This window comes from Lepisosteus platostomus, chromosome 4 (assembly GCF_059453375.1).
Source record: "Lepisosteus platostomus isolate fLepPlt1 chromosome 4, fLepPlt1.hap1, whole genome shotgun sequence".
In the NCBI taxonomy this organism is placed as follows: domain Eukaryota; kingdom Metazoa; phylum Chordata; class Actinopteri; order Semionotiformes; family Lepisosteidae; genus Lepisosteus; species Lepisosteus platostomus.
Genome location: NC_142614.1, coordinates 15,173,809 through 15,193,924, shown reverse-complemented (window position 1 = coordinate 15,193,924; position 20,116 = coordinate 15,173,809). Strand labels below are relative to the sequence as shown.

Below are 20,116 nucleotides of genomic sequence, written 5' to 3'. Positions count from 1 at the left end.
ACAAAGCATTTTCTTCATCTTCCTTCTTTGGAACAGCTGTTACACTGCTTTTCCCTGCTCGTTAAGGTCCACTTCACAAACACTGAGTCACTGTCACTTTGTGTAAGGTGTACCGTGCAGGAATGCAGACAGCAAAATGATTTGTAATCACTGGAACACATTTACGGAAAAACTCACTTGACAAGTTTTTTCTCTAAACCTTTTTCAGGACACAACATTTCATTTCTATGCTCACCTAACAGTTATTTTCAAATATACATGCAACACACACTGTGCACGCACCACTGGTACAATTCATTTAACTGTGACGACTCATTGTAAACTGAGCACTGGCTTAAAATTCAGCAAACCTTTGTCATAAACAGTGGGTTCATTCTCCCATGTTTCTCCTGTCTTGGAGCTGGGACTCTGGTGCTGTTCCTAAAATCAAACGTTTTTTTACAAGTGTCGTCCAGGCATGAAACTCACTCTATGACAGTAACCTGACCCGAAGGTCCAGGGAAAAACAAAAGCACAGAACTGGAATTCTGCGCTACAGCGGGAGACGAAGTGGGCCCCTTCCAAGATCTGAAAAGCTATGGGATCCTTTGGAATGAAAACAAATCTTATTTAAAAAAGTGGAATTCATTTTGTGGTGTAAATTGATCTATTTTGGCAGCTATTACAAACACTCATTTTAGAATGACTCTACATGATCTGTCTGACAGGAAATGAATGCTGATTTATATAGAGACAGACAGGTAGGCAGGGCTGCTTTGATTGGAGAACAATGCCAGACCAGTTTATATGAGGCATCAGTAAGGCAGCTCATAAAAAGCTTTTCTTGGGAGTGAAGAGTCATGAAAATCAAAAGTGACTCAGGAATCTAGAAACAAGAAAATGCAATAGATGATACTGATTTTCACGGGCCAGTGCAGACTAGCTCTGTGTGTCACTTCTCTCAGGCTGACAAGACAGAAAACTGGGAACAAAGGGCACAAAAAGTACAGGTGTGGTCGCATTTTCTTTTCAGAGCAGTGATGGATAATTTCTTTCAGCTGCCAGTGGAGAGGGCTGTCAAAGGTAAGAAGACTGGCTGGGACTGCACTGAGCTGGGTGGTGTTCTGTTTCAAAATGTACTGTAAGTTTGTCCTGCAAGAGCAGATCAGGGAGAAAGGGGGCTTGAAACTCACAAAGGCAAGGGGTCCGTGTCATCAAATCAATGTCCAAAAGCTGTAATTGCTGCAATTGTCAACATATTACTCACGGACCTGGTCATAAACCCTTTTCTTAATCTACATAAGTCATAACACAAACCTGAAAGACCACTCTCGACTTCTCCAGAAGGTAAGTCCTCATGTTGGCTCCGATGATGTAATATCGCTTGTCGAAGCCGATCTGAATGTATTTTCCGAAACGGCTGCTGTTGTCGTTTCGGGTGGTTTTGGCATTTCCAATGGCCTTGGGGAGGGAAAAAAGGGGGGGTTTAAAACATTTGGCAAACACTAGTGATTAAGAATGCTGCATGAAACAGCTGTTACCAGATGGTCTAACACCCTGAAAGCCAGGGAGTCACAGGCCTCCTGCAGCACCAAGTGTGGGCTGAGTGTGTGATGCAGAGGTATGTGTAAGGCCATGCTTTTGCTGGCAAGGAAAAAATGAAAGGGGAGTTAAAATGTAGGAATGGATATTTATTTGTTTCATGTTCATTTTCTCCACTTTATCAATCAAGAAAGATGTCAAGTAATACTGCATAATAATGCAAAGGTTGCCAAGGTTTAAGTCTACACACAAAGGAAGCATTTTTTCCCCACAAACTCATTTAGCTAATTCCTGTTTTCTTTTTCTTGAAAGGGATATTAATGTGTTAAAGAATAAGGAAATTATCGTTTGGTTCTGCCAAGTTTGTGTGAGTATTGAAACTTTTTATTTCTATGCACACTGTCCCATCACTATCAAGGACAAGTCTTTGGGGAACCATGCAGTGTATTATTAGAAAAAATGGCCACTGGTATTGACATTTGTGAGAGCTTTAAGAGTGTTAGATAATTAATTACCTTCCAGGTGCTAATGCATTGACCACCCCCTAATGTTGTTAACGTTTTCTCCAAGTTCAGCACATCAGAAAGGTTACAAACGAGAGGAGGCCATTTGGCTTATCTAGCCTGTGGGGTAGTTAGTAGATAATGTATTCAAGTATCTATTCCAGCCGTGTTTTGAAAGAAGCCAGGGCATCATCTTCAATCACATGGCTGGGGCAGCTTGTTCCATACTACCACAGGTTCTGCACTACAGAGTCCTTACCTCCATGATTGGGCTGGAGGCAAGCACCTTCTCTTCCACATTGGTGTCGCTGGCTGACCCGCCCACAGTGGCAAAGTATCGCATGGCGTACTTGGCAGACACGGTCTTCCCTGCCCCTGACTCTCCACTCACAATGATGGACTGGTTCTTCTCATCTCTGAAACAACAGGGAGAGGTATCCGTGCAGTTAGCGGATAACAGTCAAGGCAAGACCATGCACAAGACTGTCACGGTACTTCGGAGCGCCTTCCTTTATACAAGTGTTGGATCCATCCACAGGAACCCAGAGCTCAAGGCAATAGGACACAACGCTCCTCTGCACATGACCGTGAAAGAGGATTGTGCCAGCAGACAGGAACAGCATGTGAAAGAGACATTAAAGCTGGCATGGGGCAATACCAGTCCTGAATGTACTGTCGCACCAGTATTTCCTCAATCCTGGATAGAGATATATCCACATCCTGTTTTCTGGATATGTTTTGATACTTTTTTCTAAAGGGTCCAGAAAATATTTAAAGCAGTCAAGACACAACAAATTTAAAATGGGAGGTAACAGAATGAAGAGTATTTATGAAACCAGAAAAGGCTTTTGCTTTATCCAAAAAAAAAAGAAATGCGCTAAATTAAATTACTCATAACGAAGGTATAAACACGCTTACATTTCATGAGACGAAGCAAGGGGACCGATTTCAAACTGCAAATACAGCCCATAAAAGAGCTTTTTCCCCTCTTCAAAGTACAAGAATTCTGTTCTATGAGTGCATTAGTTTTACATGCATGAGTGATTAGCGTTTTTAGCCATTATCAGAGAAAGGTCAGAGAAATTACACAACATGTTTATATAGGTCTCATCACCTGCAGAAACATGTGCAAACTACTGACTCCATGCCTATGTTCAAGTGTGCTGCTGAGAGATGAACTAGCGCAGGACACGGTGTGCATTACAGCAAAGATCACTGCATGCATACAAATGTATCACAAGAAAAAGTGTGTCTGATAGAATGTGAAAGATGTACAGAAATGAGTGTTTTCAAATGCTAAACATTTGACCAATGCATTAAGTTAGTATCCAGCTTTCCTTGCTTTACTTACTTTAAAGTTACTTTACTTAACAATAGTAGTTAACTTACTATTATCTTTGCATTCTATTAGTTCCTTTTAAGAACAGTTTGACACCCGTTCAATATGTCTCTGCATCGCAAGTTCAACTGTTGATGTCTTTGAAACAACTTGTAGAAGGTTTTAGATCCTTTAGGATAAATAGTACTACATAATGAACAAATGAAAACATTACATTCATACAATTCTACCTTGTAATTTTACAGGTTCTAGGCATGGTCAACATTGAGCCTGTTTTATTCTTTAGATTCAGATTAGGAGATGATCAGATATAGTCTTGCCTGCAATTGTACGGCAGTTAACTTTCTGCAAAAAACAAACTTGCCAAAGAGTGAGATGCTCAACTTCCCTCATTCTCAAAATTATTTAATGAATCCAGAAAACAAGTGCAAATTAAATGTCTCAAGAGGTAATCGCTAGATGAAATATGCATGAAGACATATGGCAGTTCAAAAACATTTTCAAACTCCTAGATACCTGGGAGAAGACTCTTAAAGGAACCGACTCATGTAATTCACATGCTCCTGTCTCTTCGGAGAAGGCCATGTTTGTCACTCAGCCTTGCCCTCATCTCCCCACTCACACTTCCCCTTCTCACTAATGGAATTCTGCAGCTACAGGAGGAGAGGTGAGACAGTCAGCCTCTTCACAGCAAGGGCCAGGAGACACGACAGGAGCAAAAATTAACAAGAGAGGCGTTCTAGAACATTCCATCTCAGAACACTTAATTAACCAAAATCTCCCCCAAAATACTAACAGTGTAAAGTATAAAATTCAAGTCAAGGAAAATTCCATCAAAAATATACAACATTTTGGGAAAACCTCGGTGTTTACCTCGGTATTTAGAATACTGTGGTAACTGCGGGAACCCATGCTACAACAAAGAAGAATGCTGTTCTGGAATCATCAAAAAAGGATAACATCCTTGGCCTTAAAGGGATATGCCTATACTGTACAGAACACTGATCCATCAAGAAGGTTTCACAATTTTAGCCACCAAAAGTCATTGTTGTTCCGCATTAAATTTATGAAAGGTCAGGAAGTGGAGACTCAACAGGTTTGTGTCTTAATCTAAGAAGGACCCGCAATCAGCACAGACACAGGACAGAGCCCTGCATGCAGAGACATCAACGCCTTGCTCAGCTGTATCCAGGAGAAGGAGCTGCTCTTCCAGAAGAAAGATCACTCAGGATGGGTACCGGAGTGATATGAAAGTAATCAAGTGTTGGCATCATCTCACAAGCTGTAATAATACTTCCAAGGCAAACCTTGGCTAGACAGATGATGCTTCTAAAAACAAACCCCTCTTGAGATGCCAGAACAGGTTTGAGGAGGATAAGATCTCTGGCAGCAGGCACATTCATATATTAAACATGGGCCAGTCAGGCAAGGGAAAGGCACATGTATTAAAGAGTTTATAAGAGAAACATTTCTGTCCATGTAATACTTCTCACTGTTGTGAGCATCTGCTGTGACAATCCCTTCATTCCCGAGTCTCCTCAGATTATCTATAGGGAGCAAAACCTACATTAGTGTTGTTTTTTCTACAGCAATGAATAGGGAGAATTTCGGAAGCGAATGGGGTCAAAGCATTTGACTAATTCAGCTGTTGCAGATTCTCTTGTTGTTATGCGAGGCAAGGAGTATATACTGTACCTCTACATCTGAGGTCTTTGTCGCAGTGGGAAAAAAAAGCACATGGGACTGGAGTACCATCAAACTGAACCCTTCCGACTGGTCAGGAAGAGCTGTGCAGGAGGCCGTGCAGGCCTGTGTGTTCTGCGAACATGCCGGACAGCAGCAACAACAGGGGACTCGGACCGGGCCACAGCTCTTTCCAGGAAAAGGCTTTTCCCCACTTCTGGTTACACTGTGTTCTTGCAACAGGTGAAAAGTTACACCTTTGCAGACAGAGTTGTTGTCTTTCGGGGTTTTTTTTTAATTCCCCCACGTTTTGTGCCAAGCTGAATGCAAAGCTTCATCACAGGTTCGCAAGTGATGAAGTGGAAACAGTTTCCAGCAGATGTGAAGTGACATGGTTATTACCGACTTCATAACTACACGTCGAGCATGTAGGAGCCAGAACACGGGATTTCTGACTTTTCCTTAACTGTCCCCGGGACAGCTGAGAGAGCAACACTCTGCTTTTTCTCCCTCTCCCTTTTTATTGGTGTGCAAACATCACCTCTTTTATTGCCCTTTAATATGAAGATGATGTCCACTGGCTCTCTGAGAGACTGACCAGGAAGGAATTTGCTTAAACCCTTCTTTAACAACAGTGCAAGTGGAAACAGCTCTATAAAACTATTATGATGATTCTCTCAGTCAATATCAAACGTGGCCATCCACATTACAGCACACACCAGCCTGGCTTACACTGAAAGGCTGATTTCATTCTCCCACGAACAAAACTTGCCTTTTTCCGCATCCGTGAACTGTGGTAATTTGGGGGCTGAGCTGCAGGGGTCATGGTTTTTGAGTAACCCGTCTGGAAATACATTTGGCCAAAATGCAAGGGACATTATTTGATGATCTTCTAGGCCTAAGACAGGGGAGGTCTAAGACGCTCCTGCAGGGACGCTCCTGTGCCTGAAAGGATGCCTGCTGGACTGTTTCAATATGAGCCGCATCTGCCTCGTGTTCAGCGTCGTAGCTCTATCATCTCTCTTCTGGTTCTCAGCACGAAGGAATGAATCGAGCTGTTACTCCAGAGATGTGACGCTTGTCTGTCTTCAGTCCCCTAGAGCCCGAGGTCATTCCCCTTCTGATCTGAGAGACTGCAAGGACATCTGCTGTCCTGCCAGCTAAGAAAAAGCTGATGTGACATGTCATCTGTTGCTCCTGTTTCGTTCTCTAGCATCTGCCTCTGCAGCCTCATTATCCAGTTCGTATCTGGACTGAATAAGCCAGAAAAAATAAACCCAATGGAGTAAAAAAGAATCTGTTTCCCCTTAGCCTTTGTATAAAGTGCACCAACCAATTAATTCAAGTGCATTACAGTATGTACAGAGAAAGAATAAATGTAGCAAATATTTTATTAAAACTAGTTGCTAGATTGTACTATTCTGAAAACTGAAACTTCTAGAACTGGGTCTGACAGACATACAGAAGAAGTCGGTACAAAGAGGACAAGAGGACCTGCTTTAAATATAAATCAGCCTTTAAGTTTAAATCTTTTATCACCATCCAGTATTGTGGTTTTTAAAAAGTCTGACAAAATATTTAATTGTAAGCTTGTTGTAAGGTTCAAATCTGGGCTGTGGAGACTGAAGATTAAGCACAGACCTCTACGGCAAGCTCAGAGTACAATGCAGGAACACTGCATGTAAGAGAGAAGGTGAGCAGCCATTAGGAGGACTATTTAGTTTCAGGAATTTTTCTATCACACCCTTTACGATCACAGTAATGTGAAAGGCAGACTAGGAGGACATAGATTTCAAGATCATTGTAATGATTGCTTGAAGAGCCTGAGTTATTGCCCGAGCTACACAGCAGTGCCCAGAATATGACAAACAGACCAGCATAAATGCTTGAAAGGGCAGAGGAATGGCAAGGAACCTTATGGGACTCCGGGGACTTCACTTTCTATTCTGGATAAAGGGATCAGATGAGGATGCTAGAGACCAGCAGCCACATATCATACACAACACCCACATCCATTTAATGTGCTGAGAAATCCGAGCTGTCTCGGTTTATCCGGCAGTGTTTCCTTGTCCTGCTCCTCTCAGTCGCTCTCTCCCTCGGTCCTCAATCTGACACCTGCTGCAGGTGTGGCTTCAGGGCAGCACGCCGGCCACGCCCACCACACAGGCACACAGCTGCTTCTCTGCATCAGACACGGAGTAAAAATGCCACAACACTGCACAAACAACAAACCCTTCAGGGCATTTCCCTCGAGACTCGAAAGAGCCAGCCGGGGATCAACTCTAGATGAGTGATTCCCAGTCCTGGTCCTGTGACCCACACACCTGCGGATTTTCATTCCATCCCAACTGCATCAGATTACTGAAGCCTCAGCTGATCTGAAAAGTTGCTTCAATAACGTATTTGCATTTTATTTCTAGTCACAAGTTTGGGATTTTAATTCACTTATAAAATACAACAGTTAAAGCTTCAACATGTTTAAGAACTGGAAAGAAAGATATTATTAAACCCTTCATATTGTTAAGTCAACAGAAGGTTTGATTGCGGAACTGAGGGCTTCGCTGTAACAAAATCCAACCGGTGTGTGGCTCACCAGGACCAGGATTGGGAACCAGTGTCTTAGATCAACCAGGACAGACCTGTGACATTCCTGGAGAGCTGAGCAATACCTGGGGACTTGGGACTAACTTGAAAAGCAGTATGTGAGGGGACAGAGCAAAACAAACTCTGTCAAACCTGTGGTTCAGCGTGCAGTTTCCCCGAAATGAAGAATTGTCTCTCACTGCTTAGGGACATGTAGGTACAATGATAGAATGCAATTAAATTCTGAAACTAATCCTCACATTCTTGATCTGTCCTCACCTGGATTAAGCCAAAATTGGACCTAATCCTGGATATGGATTTCCAGGGTCTCTGAATCAATATTCACTTCCCTTTCTTCATCTTTCAGGAGTAATCTCTGAATAAGCCTGGAGGCGGCCGGCACAGTGCCAGCCTGTACCCAGGCGTGATTTAAAATGCATGCAGTCACAGAAACGGCACCCTCTGAGAGCGACACAGCTTCTGCTGGAAAGCATTCCTGGCTCAAACCGAAAGCAGATACAGAGGCATCTGACATTAAATCAAAGCACACAAACAGATTACTGACCAGATTCATCACAAATATTGAAGTAAGCACTTGAGCTTTTAGTTTAACTAAACTCAATTCTCTACAGTACAACCTTTTAAGGGCTGCTTAAGTGCTTCTATCAAATCTTGGAAATAATAGTTCTTCTGCAAATCTGTAGACTATAAAGCAAACCAAAGACTCGGAGGAACAGTGAGGCTATGCTAACCTGGTCTAGTCCTAAACAGAAAAATGCAGGGCAGCCAATCAGAATGTACAAGAATGTTGTGTCTACTGACACTTCTGACAGTTTCACAGTTGATTTTTCTTTTTCCCCAAGAAAACCTGGATGATGGAGATCAGTACTGTCATTTTAATCTGCCTCGTACACTCTTTCATTGTGATGGGGCATGGTGTTACCATCTCCAACCTTTTTTAATCCAATCGAAATAAGATGTAGGTGCAACACACTTTCCAAATGTCATAAATGGCATTTCTTAGTCCCTGATTTTTTTTACAGATACAATACAATACACAGAGAATACACCTTTTTTCATAACTATGTATCCTTGTACAGGCAGGGCTGTACTTTAGCTGTGAATGATTAAGAAACCTTTTACGTTTAAATATAAAAAATGATACTTTGATTTTCTCTTCTTCTTATTAATGTTATTAATATCATAATCATCATTACTTACACCTGAGTCAGGCTAGTGGTTCTGAAAATGAAACTGCTCTCTTTGTAAAATCAGGGCTTCCTACTGTCAAGATACAGACCTGAACAATCCTTCAGTTTAACTGCTTTAATTTAATTGTGACACGTTTCTCTTCACAGAGATTGCAAAGTGACAGGATTCATGTATAAACATCTATTCAAAAGTCATATTATACATCTAGTCAAAGCCTTGAAAAGAATGTTACTAAACTTGTTGTGCAAACTTTAAAGGGCGTGTAGCTGTGTGCCAGACAAGAGAGCCAAGAGCATGAAAGCATTACCTTCTGCCTGGGTTGCATGTGCAAACTCCGCAAGCACCTAATGGCTTCATTTGGAAAGGCCAGTGTTTTAAAAGTTCAGTGGACAGGTGCTCAAATTCAATCAATTTTAGCATGCTATCTGTTTAACTCTGTTTTTCGTGTTACTATTTAAAAACACCAGAGGGGTTATTGCACCACACTGTAATACAGCTGGCACAACCATTCCTTCAACTAAAGTGCTAACTAATTTCAGGGGCTGCTTCTATACATACAAAGAAATGTAACCCAAACCAGAAAATGTTCCACTTAAAAATAAATTTTACTCTGCTTTCTGTTCCAGATCAAAACTGTCCCAGCTCAAGACACAGTTAATAAAGATATTATTTTTTATACCCCCAGCTCATGAGTGTGTGACAGCTATTTAGAATTGTTATTCTTTGCTACCATCTTTATTTTAAAAGAAACTGAATACAAATAACTGAAAATACAGCATTATAAAGTTGATCTTAAAAAATAAATGTTTATGTTAGGCACTCACATCATCATCTTAAACCAGTCGCTGAGATTAGTTATGAATTGCGGTGAAACTTTGCCTCACGGTTTCTTTTAGACCTGCTCCACAGCACTTCCTCACCTCCAAGATCTTAGCCCTAAGCCCGCTAAAGATCAGAGGTTTCCACAGAACGGTCTTCCTTTCTTGATAAAGAAGCATTGTGCATCCTTTGGGCTCTCAAAAGCCTTACTAAAAGAATTCACAGTCCTTTTTTATCAGCTAAATGACTCCAAATTGCTCCTTTTCCAAGCAATCTCTCAATTCACTACCACAACTACACCCCTTGTTGGCTAAAAACTTTATTATTTTCACCTGCCTGAAAATGCAACATTTTCATTCATTATCTTGCCAGACGTAATCTGTTATAATTTTAAAAATGCTTTGCCAATACAACCCTGATGCTACACACTACACTGTAAAAAAACTTTGAATTATTGCCTTTTTAAAGCAAGAAGTGGCTTTAAAAACGGCTCACTGGAGTAACGCAGCTTTGCTATGCGCCGGAAAAGCAAAGGATTTAAGGGTTTCGAATAAAATTAAAGTGCTGTTCACAACCTATTAACCTCTCCCACATGAGAAAGTATCATTGTAACAACCGCACTATAAACACACCCGTCTCGGTGGCACAGAGCACTAAAACTGAGTAGACAGGAAATAATTCATAAATATGGTTCTCGGCACAGAGCACCTACTGTAACTATGTTCAACACCGGGAGCCCACTGTTTCTGTTACAATAATGACAGAAACGACTTCAGCATTTTAAACAAGTTAGAGATTCAAATCACATAACAGTGACCGCTATAAGGCTTTTTTTAAGTACATGATAATGCGGCACACTTCTGTGTAATGCTGTTGAAATGATGCATATCCTTTAAATAGAATTCTTAAGTTTTTTAAATAATCAACAAATGTGATCAAAATCAGTTGAAAATCTTGTTGTGAAGACTAATAGTAAGTAGCTGCTCGAGTATAGCTGCTGCCAAAAAGCTGGATGAAAGCCAGTGTTACAAGATTTATGACACTACATACTGGATACAGGGTGGCAAAAGATACAGCTCATAGTGGCTGTCAAAGCCTTTCCTAAAAATCTCTCTGCTATAATAGCCAATGAAATCCAGCCCTGAATCTTAGTGCATTGTTATCTCTTTCCAGTCCAAATGCTATACAACATTAAGGCTCCTGGGATTTCATGGTGAGAAGAGGCAACCCAGATGATTCTGTTCCAGACTGTGATCACAATAATCCAGTATATCTTTCAATCACGGTCATGAACTACAGATCAGACACGAAAAACAGGGAGAACACACAAACCCCATGCAGATAATACCCCAGGTCTGGAATAGACCCCGCAATGCTAACCACTGTGCTACCATGCCACCCTATGAAATACAAATAAATATATAGAAAATTCTGCAAAAAAGACAGGAACCCAGAGCAAGCTTTCACCGTTCACAAGGCAGATCTGCAGGGGATAGCGCTGGTGTCCGTTCTCTGACTCTGGTAAAAGTGAGTTAATTTTCGAATGCCCTCGCTGAAGGTAAGGGGCCTTTAGTCAACCAGGGCTCTGTCAGTGACACATTGCCACAGTGGCGTCCTCGGTGCTTGCACTTTCCCAGAGCTCTCAGTGACAGACACACCTCTCCTCCAATCAGCCTGAACCTCCGGTACGGGGCTGCTCCTCCTGTGGCGTGTGTTAAAAAGCGATTGGCTGGAACGAGGGTGGGTGGGATTTTTCTGTCTACACTTCCTTATTGTTACACCCCTACTCTTTTCGAGAAACGCCCTGGGATTTTTAATGACCACAGGGAGTCAGGACCTCGGTTTTATGTCTCATCCGAAGGACGGCGCCTGTTTACAGTATAGTCTCCAATCACCTGCGTCAGGCTACAGGGATCACAGCTGAGAGCTGAGATGTCATGACCAGACAGGTAGCTAAACTGGCTTAGGCGGTGGTTGGAAATGGTCATCCTAAACTTAACAAAAAAGCGAGTTACTTTTGTCCCACGGCCTTCCTGCGGCTGCGGCCATCCTTTTGCTAATGAGCTCCAGGCGTGAGGAACTGGACCCAGGAGAAGCCCCTGCTTACCTGGCCATCTGCTTGTAAGCCTCTTCTGCCACCGCGAAGATGTGGGGGTCCATGTCACCCATGTTCTGGCCGCTGTAGGCGTAGATCACATCGTCTCCATAGATGGGCATCTGCTCATAAGGGTTTATGGCAACAAGAACAATCCCTGAGAACAAGAAACAAAGATCACAGATGTAACCAGGTAATGCCAAGCTTTGGATCACGTATCCTCAATAGAATTACCTGCTCCCATGGGATGTTATGCTGTGCTGGATTTTGTGAATAGATCAGTCCTCTCTGATCACCAAGTACCATTATCAATAGGAACTCAGGATCCTTATTAAGGAATTTTATCCATAAGTTATTCCATCGGTTGTCTTATTAAGTCCTCCAACCATGACAGAACTATTTAATCAAAACCTAAGCAAAGCAACAAGCAACCACCTGTCAATCATCTTATTAGAGTAATTAATGAGCTGGCCACCCCTCTGCTACAAACTGCAGATTAATTAACAAAATGGTTTCAGACTGCAAATCATTCAGGTAATATCCATTCTCCCATAAATGTCACAGAGCTTGATCAGCAACACAATCTTTACTGGGCCTACTGTAGGTAGCCATTAAGGTAATATGAGAGCCTCTACATATACTTTATAGGTTTCCAAAATTACAGTACATAACAGCAAAATCTTAGAAACAATGTTTCCGTTCAGCAGAGCAGAGCGAGTACTGTCATGGTTTTTCAGATGTGAACTTTAAAGCCAAAGAACAAATGAAGTGTACTGCTGGTGAGTAGAGTTCATTACAGGAGCTTTCCATCTCATAAACCTGGTGTGCTGCATCTAAAATCCAATCTTGCTTGCCTGAGACCGAGCTGAGAAATTTGAAGTGCAAATCAAAGAAGTGGCTTTTGAAGGTCAATTCCTGTAAGGCCTTGTTTTCATTCTTCAAGCGCTCCTTGCAACAGATGTTTCATCGCCAATGCTTGTTAAGCATATTCGAATAGTTTATTAAGTACAGAGGCTCTTCAAACGACACATTCCACTGTTTTACAAAATTAATCAATGTTCCTGTTGCTTTTTAAAATGCATTCTGAAATGGTATGGAACAAAAGACAAAAATACAAAGCCCAAACAGTTTGAAAAAACGCATGTTATGCATGAGAAATAGCAGATGAGTAGAAGTGGGGTATGTTTTAGGATTTAAAGACGCCTGAGGGATTTTCCTTTGCCCTGCGGTAGTACAGCACAGCCTTTAGACTAGATCAGAGACCAGCATCCTCAGAGACTGAAAATGTAAACACTAGATGTGAAAGTGTACTAATTCATTGAGGTAAAATGAAGGTATGTTTTTTTTTAGACTTGTAAAAAGACAGAAGAATGTGTTATAATTAGCTGAAGTTTGAAATTAAACCATCTACACTCAAAACATGGGGATGTGTTACTATGGAGATGGCTAAACCACCCCCGAAGTTGAAAAACAAACAAAGAGAGGGAATGCACGACTATTTTTAACACACTTCTAACACTGAAAAGATAAAGAAACAGCTTCTCTTAAACTATCCTTGTGCCACAAAAACACAAGATATTACAAATCAAGCAGAGGAGAAGTGCACAGGAGGAAGGCACAGTGGAGCAGTGGATAGCATTGCTGCTTCGCAGTGCTGGGGCCCTGGGTTCAAGTCTGGACCTCGGGTACTATCTGCCTGGCTTTCGTATGTTCTCCCCATGTTGGTGTGGGTTTCCTCCAGGTGATCCAGTTTCTGCTCACATTCTAAAGACATGCTGGTAGATTAACTGGCTTCTGGGCAAACTGGTATTTCCTGAGGTAACCTGCGCTAAGCCAGCAGAAATCCAAATGACGGCGTCCACAGCACGCAGCTCCCAATAGCCAGACAGACAAAGCAAGATTAACCCAGTTTTGGAGAGATTATATTATTTCATAGCACAAAAACACTGTTCTGTCTTCATTTCAAGTTTAATCCCATAAGATGCATTCCTATTCATAACTGAGTTGGTCAGTGTAGGGAGGAAGGGAGTGGGTACCTTCTTTTATTGTGAATTTAGTCACAAAATAAAATACAGTTTCACAAATTCTTCATCTTTATGATGGTGTTTATGGTGATCTGCAGATGCATTAGGAAACAGGTGGGACAACTCTTGTGTTCTGGATTTGGTTCCAGAGTGGGGAGCCCTCTCTATGTCTGAGTGGGCTTTCTCCTGGGGCTCTGGGGTTCGTCCACATCACAAAGACATGGTGGGTAGGCTGAAAGGGCTGTCCCCGTCGTCCTGGTGTGTTACATCCTGACATCCCCACTGGGAAGTAGCACTGTCTTGTGGTTCTGGGGTAAGCCCTGTGTGGCCTCTGCCCTTGCCAGGAACAAGAAGGTTTCTGATAATGGATGGAAATTAATTCTGAAATCTACGTAAAGAACATAAACATTGAAAGTTCATACAGTGCTTAAAATCATTTCAGAAAATCACAAATCTCACAAAACCCAAATAATTCAAGTTATATTTTGTGTCATTCACTTCTGCTTGACAGAAATCTATCACTCTCATTTTTCCTGTGATGAGATGTCCACGAGGGAAGTGCCAAACGTACCTGCGTAGCGTTACATGTTAGCATGTCTCATCTATGCCTACAAATCTCAAACTTGGGCATCTTTGGAAACTAAAATACTTCAGCACATACTGTAGGTGCTGGGGCACAATTGCTGTACAGATGCAAGCTTGGGCTGGCCTGAAACATCTGTACAGTATTTCATTGTGCAACACACTGCAGTGTTTGCAGCTCCAGTCCCTACTGGGGCTGACGGTCCTGGGCCAGCCAGAGAGCCTTGGCCTCCATGTTCCTTGTGCATCTGGGTCAGCACTCACGTTCCAACCTGAGAAGGAATCTGCCTCTACTTTAAAGTGTTTCCTGCTGCTGCCTCACGTCCTTTCCTCTGTACCTCCGAACCTCACCACAGTGATAAACTGTCTCTTACAAAGGAATCAGGCCTATGTTTTTATCCCTGGCTCCTGTTCCAGGATCTGGTTTTGGCTATGCTCATCATTCTCCATTTATGACCAACTCTGCATTTACAGCTGTACAGTAGCTCACAGCTCTGGTGCTCATACAGCAAACTCTGTACTGGCTGCCCATCTCTGCCCACATCAAATACAAGTGTCTTGCCCATGCCTCCCACTCATATTCTCCCATCATCCTCTCTGCTCATCTCCAACTGACCTTTTTATTGTTCCTTTTCCTCAGTGCATCCTGTATAGTTTGTTCTCCTCTCTCCGGCCCTGTGGTGGCACCACCTAGCCACAGACATCAGAACTGCACCTTCCCACATGCAGTGCACATGGGAACAGCACCTCTCCAGAATGCCTTGATCAAGGCCTCAGTCACAGGGAACAATTCCTGGCAGACTGCTCAAACTCTATCTCACATTGTATTTTTTATTCACTGAATAATATACTGAACTTGATTTATGGTGGATCCCCTTATTTGTTTGACAGCCGCACTTTACATTCCAGTTTACAGCACTTTTACAGTCGATGTTTATAACGACATTACTTTTTATATAATGTAACTTTATCATTAATATTTACTGTTACTAAATAAATAATTTGGATAAAATCTGCACGGCTTGAGCTTGAGCAGTCCCTCTGGGGCAGAAATGAGTTGCCTTTAAGGTCACACACTGAGTGACTCTGACTTATCAAAACACTCAGTGAATAGAACACAGAAGTTGGATTTTCTTTGACGAAATCTTGACCCATTTCAGTCTTTCCAATGTACCGAACCTACTGTACATCATGGTGTGCCAGTGTCAACACGCCTGAATATCCCCTGGAGGTTAAGGCTTTCTGACAGCTCTATAAGACAGGCACAAATACCTCCTGACAGCCTCTGCTAGTGTAAAACCACAGAAAGATGTTTCTTTTTCAGGATTCTTTTTGGTTTTGCTGAATTTCACCGATGGGTGAAGGCTTAATAGTTCACGGAGCTCCAAATCTCAAGTGTTTTCATTTCAACATACTGTATGTGATACAACTTTTAATAATAATAATTAAGATATCAAGATGGATCACATAGATGGGTTTTCTAAGAATATACAGAAAACCTCTGGAGGTCAAAATGATGAGGTCACCTGGAACACCTTGCAGATCTGTAAAATACACTGGCACAGTGGTACAGTGCCATGACAGAACAGACTGCACAAACATGCACGTCTGTAATCTTGTTCATCTGCTTGCTGCCCAGCATAGCCTAAATACACAGCTGTCCTCAGGGGTACATGTGTATTTGACCCATCGCCAAGCAGTGCTTTACAACAAATTGCGCTCTCAGATCTTTGAGATTGTTTAAGGTCAATTAGCACATGAGCAGGCAGACTGCAGTCAACAGTCCCAGTTTACAGGATTTGCAAGGCCTGTTTTATTCAACTGCACTGACTCGCTGCTCACATAGTGTTTACACACCATTTCATGCCTGGTAAATTACAGAAACTACTAAGGAGGGATTGGAAAGGCTGCTCTGCTTTCATTTCCACTTTTCTGTGCTAGTCATGCATTCTGGGCCAGTCATACCCAGGTGCGACCTGTCAGATCCACTGTGGTGAGGAAAAGGTAAATCTCTGTGCAAGGAACCACAATTTAATTCAAGGGAAGACATTAAACAGGTGAGGGAGGGTCAAATCAGCTGCACAGAAAAAATATCTTCCCACCAGAAAATTCCCACCAAATATTTTAAAGGAATGATTCCAAAACAGCTATTCCTTAACCTCGCTTACTGATTTTCTAAAAAGGTGGTCACCCTTAACCTTCTGTGCTTGATAAGGTATTGCAACGAAGTCTACTGATTGACCAGCTAGACAGCCATGCCTTTGTGATGTATTGTTAGGGTAGTGAAGCGATCAACAGGAAAGCAAGGGCCTGAGAAAACAGTGCGAAGTGTGACTGTGCAGGACTTTAAATGGAAAGGGCTCAAAGCACTGTGGGTGTTTGGAGCAGACCAGTGAAGTGCGGCTCATTCAGGAGAAGCCGTGACTAACAGGGGTCACTCACCGCAGTAGGTGTAGATATGGTTGGACTCCAGGAAGCGCACCTTCAGGTTGTGCAGGACGGCGGGCTCGTGTAGGTAGCTGAGGGCCGTCAGGTCGTTCTCCCCCACCAGGATGTCTGGGTTTCGCAGGAAAGGCAGCTGGTTGTCCTTGGGGTTGATGGGATACTCCAGCGTCTGAGAAAGAGACAGGAGAAAACCAGGTGTGAAAGACAGCTCCTCACGGCTCAGGTCAGTGGAGGAAAAAAGAAATGACTTCACTTTCCAACCAATTCCATAACTCATTGCTTTCACGGTTGAAAAATATTTCAGGAAATCTACATATGTCATTTTTCTTTTTCCTCACAAGATAGTCAGGTGTAAGGCTGAAATCTTTGAAACTAACTGAAGGTCTTTTCCGGGAAGCATCAGATTAAAAACTCACTGCTAGACCTCCTCATCCTTAACTGAGGGCTGTGAAGCCCCATTTCTGAAACTCGTTACCTGGTGACCCTTGATGAGACAGACTCGGAGCCCTCAGGTCAGCCTGCTGCGTCATGCGCAGTCATGGGAGTAATTGCCTCTTTAATGAAAGTGACGGGGTTCATTAAGCGCACAAGTCAGAGAAGGCTGCTGCCACAATGAGCACTGCCCATCGTGAGGACAGGAAGGGGGCACTTGTGTTCGGATTGTTCTGTCAGTGAAATACGGGCCACATTCTTTTCACCATATGCTAAAAACCATGCACTTTTCTCTGTTTCAGTGTAGAATTTACTGTGTTCCTGATCAGAAACATTACTGATGCACACTACCGTTTCATCTTCGAGTTTGAGATGCATGACCCGGTCCCCCTCCTTGTAGTCTTTGGTGATTTCAGCTGGCTTCCAGACATCTTCAGGATCTGGAATCCACACTCTGGTGTACTGAAAAACAAGGCAAACCAAAGCTCGCAGTTAGGCCCCTGACGGACAAGTACAGCTAGAAAAAGAGATTTTGCAACCAACACAGAACATTTCATTTTCCCTCATATTAAACGGATCTCTGTAACACAATGTGCAAGTTTCTTTTCTGCACTTCCTTATTATTATTACGTACACTTATATAGCGCATTTATGGACACTCCATTCAAAGCACTTTACAGGTAAAGGGGACTCCCCTCCACTGCCACCAATGTGCAGCCCCACCTGGATGATGTGATGTGACGGTAGCCATAGTGCGCCAGAACACTCACCACACATCAGCTACCAGTGGGGAGAAGAACAGAGTGATGAAGCCAGTTCATAGATGGGGATGATTAGGAGGCCATGATTGGCCAGAACGCCGGGGTAACACCCCTACTCTTTTCGAGAAACGCCCTGGGATTTTTAATGACTAGATAGAGTCAGGACCTCAGGAGGACGGCTCCTTTTTACAGTATAGTGTCCCCGTCACTATATTGGGACCCACGCAGACCACAGGGTGAGCTCCCCCTGCTGACTCCACTAATATCCCTTCCAGTGGCAACCTTATTCTTTTCCCAGGAGGTCTCCCATCCAGGTACTGCCCAGGCTCACACCTGCTTCAGTGGGTTGCCAGATGTGAGTTACAGGAAGCATGGCTGCTGCCTTCTGAACTATAAAGTTTCTGGGAAATGTAACAATAGCTTTAAAAAAGGCTTAAAAAACAATGAGAACCTGAAACTTGCAACACAGATTTCACAAACCTACAATTCTCTTCTATAACCTCACAGAATAATAGAGTAGATAATTTACAGGCCCTTTGCTCTTCTGTTTAGTGTCTGTACCACTTTTCCAGACAGCAAGTTTCACATGGGATGCTGATTGCGTGAGATTTACAAAGTGAGTATGTGCATCACACGAGTCACTACACACCCCAATCCATGAATGAGGAAGGTCATGTGTGTGGAGGGATGTTTCGAAATGTGAGACAGTCATGTCACTGATCACCACTAGACGTTCTTCTGTGTGAAGCCAAAGACCTAACATAATAGATCAATACCTTACTGAAGCAATTCTAAAGGTTTATTCTTCATTTTAGAGGAAATAAAATCTATTCTAATCTATTCAAGAAGTCACAAGAGGAAAGTCCGCAAGGTTCCAAAGTGTGTGAAGATTTTGCTAAGAGTGTGACATGGCTGTGTAAAATTGCAACATCAACTTGTCCTGAAGATAGTTTTTTTACTTGAATTTATGACCAATACCTCTGCTTTCAAGCATTTGGCTTCCTCAATACATTAATTTAATTTTATAAACAATTACGATTTTCGACTGCGTTACTTGACCACACCACATGCTGGACTGACAGCTGGGGCCAATGAACACAGTGATAATGGCAAGGCCTTTATTTAAAAGTGATGTCAAATGACATAAAGAAGGAAACAGTGCTCTTTCATGCTTGAGAGCAGAAACTATTATTAAATTAACTGTTCTAATTCTGTAAACACAATACAGATAATTGAAATGGGGCTATGAGCCAACAGGGGCTCTATAATACTGGGAGCAGATAATGCTAATCTGAATGATATACAGCCGTGAGGAGCTCTTATAGATGGTTAAAGACAATAAACTGACTTCCCCAAAGCTGCAAAGCTCAGTTCCAGGCTTCTAAGTGAAAAACTAAAAATTAACAGGAGCTGCACTGAAAGCTACTGAGCTGTGACAAAATAACACACATTGCTTTATAGGATACTGGAGGGGTCCGGTGATATTTGCATTGAAGATTATTAATAAACCTGCTCCAGGATGAACAATCAGGAAACTACACACAGACTCTGAAGCATTATTCCGTCGACTAGTCTTACTGGGAAACAGTGAGAATGACTGACAGCTTGCAATTTCTGATTTCCATAAAAGGTATCACTTAACATTCTGTCTATTTCTTGCATTCAACCCACCTGGAGTCCTGGAGCAGGCAATATCACGCATAGAAGAACATTAAAAATATTGCTCTGTAAAGTCATATAACAGTAACATTTCAAGATTCATTGTAGGGTAAAGCTGATTCTAGTTAAGATGTTAACAAGAACATAAAACATGAAATAATTTGGAGTACACCTGTGTATTGGCTTCCTAGCTCCAAATGTAGAACACAGCTATTATTTTTCTGAATAATATTGTTTCGTTATTAACAAGGGAGGTGAATGGGGGAAATACAAGACTCCTCTGTTGAATTTTAATCAGGGATCTTTCTCTATACTGTTGTGCCACATGAGAAATTGGGAGAAGAACTGCATGAACCTGGGTTTCCACACATCATAGACCTGTCGTCCCCAATAGTGGGCTTCTGGGCCAAATCTGGCTCTCACTAGTCGTTTTGAAGGGATATAATAAGTGAGGAGAC

The 20,116-nt window shown here is 42.3% G+C and overlaps 1 protein-coding gene across 3 annotated transcripts in view; it reads right to left on the bottom strand.

Moving 5' to 3' along the window:
- The window catches only part of myo5b (myosin VB), a 114,464-nt gene that overhangs the window by 50,742 nt on the left and 43,606 nt on the right, over nucleotides 1-20,116 (bottom strand). For all 3 annotated transcript variants that reach the window (XM_088628659.1, XM_088628658.1, XM_088628660.1), the window contains exons 2-6: nucleotides 17,590-17,700; nucleotides 16,804-16,975; nucleotides 11,768-11,912; nucleotides 2,284-2,440; nucleotides 1,297-1,440 (exon numbers count right to left, since the gene is read on the bottom strand). In XM_088628659.1, coding sequence (XP_088484785.1) covers nucleotides 1,297-1,440; nucleotides 2,284-2,440; nucleotides 11,768-11,912; nucleotides 16,804-16,975; nucleotides 17,590-17,700 — 729 coding nt within the window. The remainder of the gene's footprint in view (nucleotides 1-1,296; nucleotides 1,441-2,283; nucleotides 2,441-11,767; nucleotides 11,913-16,803; nucleotides 16,976-17,589; nucleotides 17,701-20,116) is intronic.